General features: G+C 28.0%; 1 protein-coding gene across 1 annotated transcript; it reads left to right on the forward strand.

The window, feature by feature from the left end:
* The first annotated feature begins 2,096 nt into the window (after positions 1-2,096).
* Positions 2,097-3,277, forward strand: LOC124942650 (60S ribosomal protein L38-like). The gene is made up of 3 exons (XM_047483196.1): positions 2,097-2,236; positions 2,778-2,961; positions 3,055-3,277. Exons 1-3 carry the CDS (start codon positions 2,234-2,236, stop codon positions 3,075-3,077), a joined length of 210 nt encoding a protein of 69 aa, XP_047339152.1. The 5' UTR covers positions 2,097-2,233; the 3' UTR covers positions 3,078-3,277.

Here is a 3,277-nt window from a genome sequence, read left to right on the forward strand (position 1 = left end):
GCACGAACCGATCTAGTGCTTCTTGGCTGCGTGCTCCTTCGGCTGCAGCGGGTTACGCGGGTGCATCTGGGGCGTCGAATGAAAATCCAGCGCACATCCGATGGACGCGATTTCGGCTGTAGCTTTCTTTCAGTGTTTCGGCTACACCCGTTTATAATTTTATTTTAAAGCTTAATGATTTGTTTGAAATTGATTTTTCTTTTGCCTTTTGACTTTAATTTTGATTTTTTTTAATTACACAAAATATTAAAATAAATATGATAAATTTATTTATTTTATTTTCTTATATTTTAGGGTTAATAAATAATTTTGAGGGATGAAATTGGTACCTCATTTCATCCTTTATTAATTATTTTAATCCTTTGATTTATTTCCAAAATTATTTTAAGATAAAATAAGTACAAAATTTATCCCAAATAATTTTTTTTTGGCCATTTTCTTTAATTAATTAGGCTTAGTTTATCACAATAATCAATCTAATAGATTATTTAATTAAGTTTTTGCATTAGATTAATTATTTTAATTTTATTTATTTAAAAATAAATTAAAATAATTATTTTAATTTATAAATTGGATAACTAGATTTTTAGTGCAAACAAGTATTAATTTTTAAATACACTTTTGTTTAATTTTTAAATACACTTTTGTTGTATATTCTAACAAATCAACAAGTTTAATTTTATTAACTTTTGTTCTGATGATCCAAGCACATTTTCTATTTATAAGAAATCACTTTTTAAATAATTTTAAATGTTAAATAGTACCGATTTACAAAAATTAAAATTCTAATGAAGATATCCAACAAATCATGCAATCTCTTCGTGGTGATTCTAAAAATAAATTTATTTGAATTCTATAAAAATGAGTTATGAAATAAAACAAATCGAATAAACTAATGAAGCGGGGTCAAAAAAATATTTATCCAAAATTCTGAGTGACAATAAATGTCTTTACTAGAGTCGATAAGTAACACCGAAAAAAATTCTATAAAATAATAATAGACCATCTACATATATTGTTAAGAATGAAAAAATCATATAAATCATGGAAAAGCACATGTAAGAGGGTCTCATAATGAAAGATCAATTTCAAAACTTTTTTATTAAAATAAAAAACTCAAGATCTGATATCATCATTTTTTTTTTTGCTGTAAAGATTATAAAAACACACACTCAATAATTGATCACTAACACGACTGGAGGTATGAACATCAGATGACCCACCAATAATTGGTAATATTTTTTAAAAACTATCTAATAAAACGCAGCACCAACTCAAATTGAGTAGGATAGACTACAAATATCTTATTATATTTTTTTATTTTCAAAATAATAATAATAATTTTATTCTATAAGAAAATATGATCTTATCAGATCGTAATTTAGTTTGATAAATGACATTTGTAATTGTGTTTATTTGAAAACTACCCACAAGCTTGTAGAGTTTCATTTGACAAATGAATTGCACATTAAGTGAAATCACATACCCAATTTTAGGCTACATCAAATATGGATTGACATTTAATACCCATAAATTGGTACAACATGTTCTCTTTTAACTTTGTGAGACATGTAACATCCAAGTAAGGATTATGAAATAAAGAATGCAACTCTTTACGTATTCAAGAGTATGTTAAACTTATTACTGACATACAAGTGAGTATTACCATCTTGCGTTTAGTTGTAATCATTTTCTTCTTACATTTATAATCGTTGTTCTATCATTTCTTGAAGAATATCCTTTTCGTGAGTATTGTATTTTCATAAGTAAATTTATTATTATGACAAGTTTTTATCATATTTTTAGTCTCATATGATATTAGTTAAATTTATAATTTAGTGTGGCCCTTTTTCATTGTATAAGATTATTTGGCGTGATTTTTAACTTTAAATGGTATATTATTTTTTAAATTATTATTGAGATTTATGTGATTTTTTATTTTATTTTATATATAAAATAACAATTATGAATCATGAATCAAATTATTTATTTAATTTTTTTTTGTAATGAAGCAAACAGGCTGAGTTTAATTTTAATTGGGCTAAACATAATTTTTCTTTAGCCCATTTGTTAAGGCTCCGAAGATTTCTTTTGACAGTTTATAAATGGAAAAGGGAAAATTAGGGCTTTCTTTTCACTATAAACTCTACTCTCAGATTCTAACCCTACCCTTTGCCGCTGAGGGTTTGGTTGTCTTGCTCCAAGTTCCAGACTTTCGCTTTGAAACCTAAAAATGGTACTCTCTTTCTCTTTATCTCGTTAATCATGATACTCTAGGTGACGATATTTCTAGATTTCGTCAGATTCGACTCTAAAATTTGTTCTATTTTGATTATATCTATTGACGTTGCATCTCTCTCATTGCTCTCTTCTTTCTACTGTAATGCTCTGTGTATTCCCCTAGAATGGTTTCTTTTATTGGCTGAAAATGCATGGAGATTGAAGGCCTGCATTAAAATTAAGATGTTGTAGAATAATTTTCTGATAATATCGCCAATCTTGAACTGTGGATACATGATAATGATTGATATTAAAGAAGTTGTTTTTCCACATGTTATTTTCAAAATGTAATTGGATTGGATGATATTCTGCTACTGCCTTCAGAAACAAAGATAAGACATTTCATCTGAATTTGTGTAACATTCATTATATATGAGATTAACTTAGGTGAGATCTTTAAATCAATGATAATGAAACATAAATACCCTTAAAATTGTTGTTCTAAAGAGTTCATGTTCATGTTCATGTCCCATCTTACCCTGAATCAAATTTGACAGCCTAAGCAAATCCATGAGATCAAGGACTTCCTTCTGACAGCAAGAAGAAAGGATGCTCGGTCTGTTAGGGTTAAGAGGAGCAAAGATGTGGTCAAGTTCAAAGTTCGTTGCTCAAAGTACTTGTACACCCTCTCTGTTTTTGACACAGAGAAGGCTGATAAGCTGAAGCAATCTCTTCCTCCAGGCAAGTTCCTTTAGAATGTCTGAAATCTTGGCTGTGAAACATTTGTCTGTATCTAGTGGATTTATCTAATCATTACAATTGTTTTATTTGCAGGTTTGAGTGTGCAAGAGCTTTGAATTAAAGCTTGAATCAAGAGAGACATATAATATTTGAATGTTCTATTCCCTTTGTTTTTGTAATTCTGTTTGTTTGGATAATCTTCTTAGCAATGGATTGACTATTTATATTGGATGTTTGATCAACATTAAAATTTTCTATTTTGATATGTTTAGACTTATTACTCTTCTCCATTTTCATGCTCAAAAAGTGTTGCTAT

The sequence above is a fragment of the Impatiens glandulifera genome, chromosome 6 (genome assembly GCF_907164915.1).
Source record: "Impatiens glandulifera chromosome 6, dImpGla2.1, whole genome shotgun sequence".
NCBI lineage: Eukaryota > Viridiplantae > Streptophyta > Magnoliopsida > Ericales > Balsaminaceae > Impatiens > Impatiens glandulifera.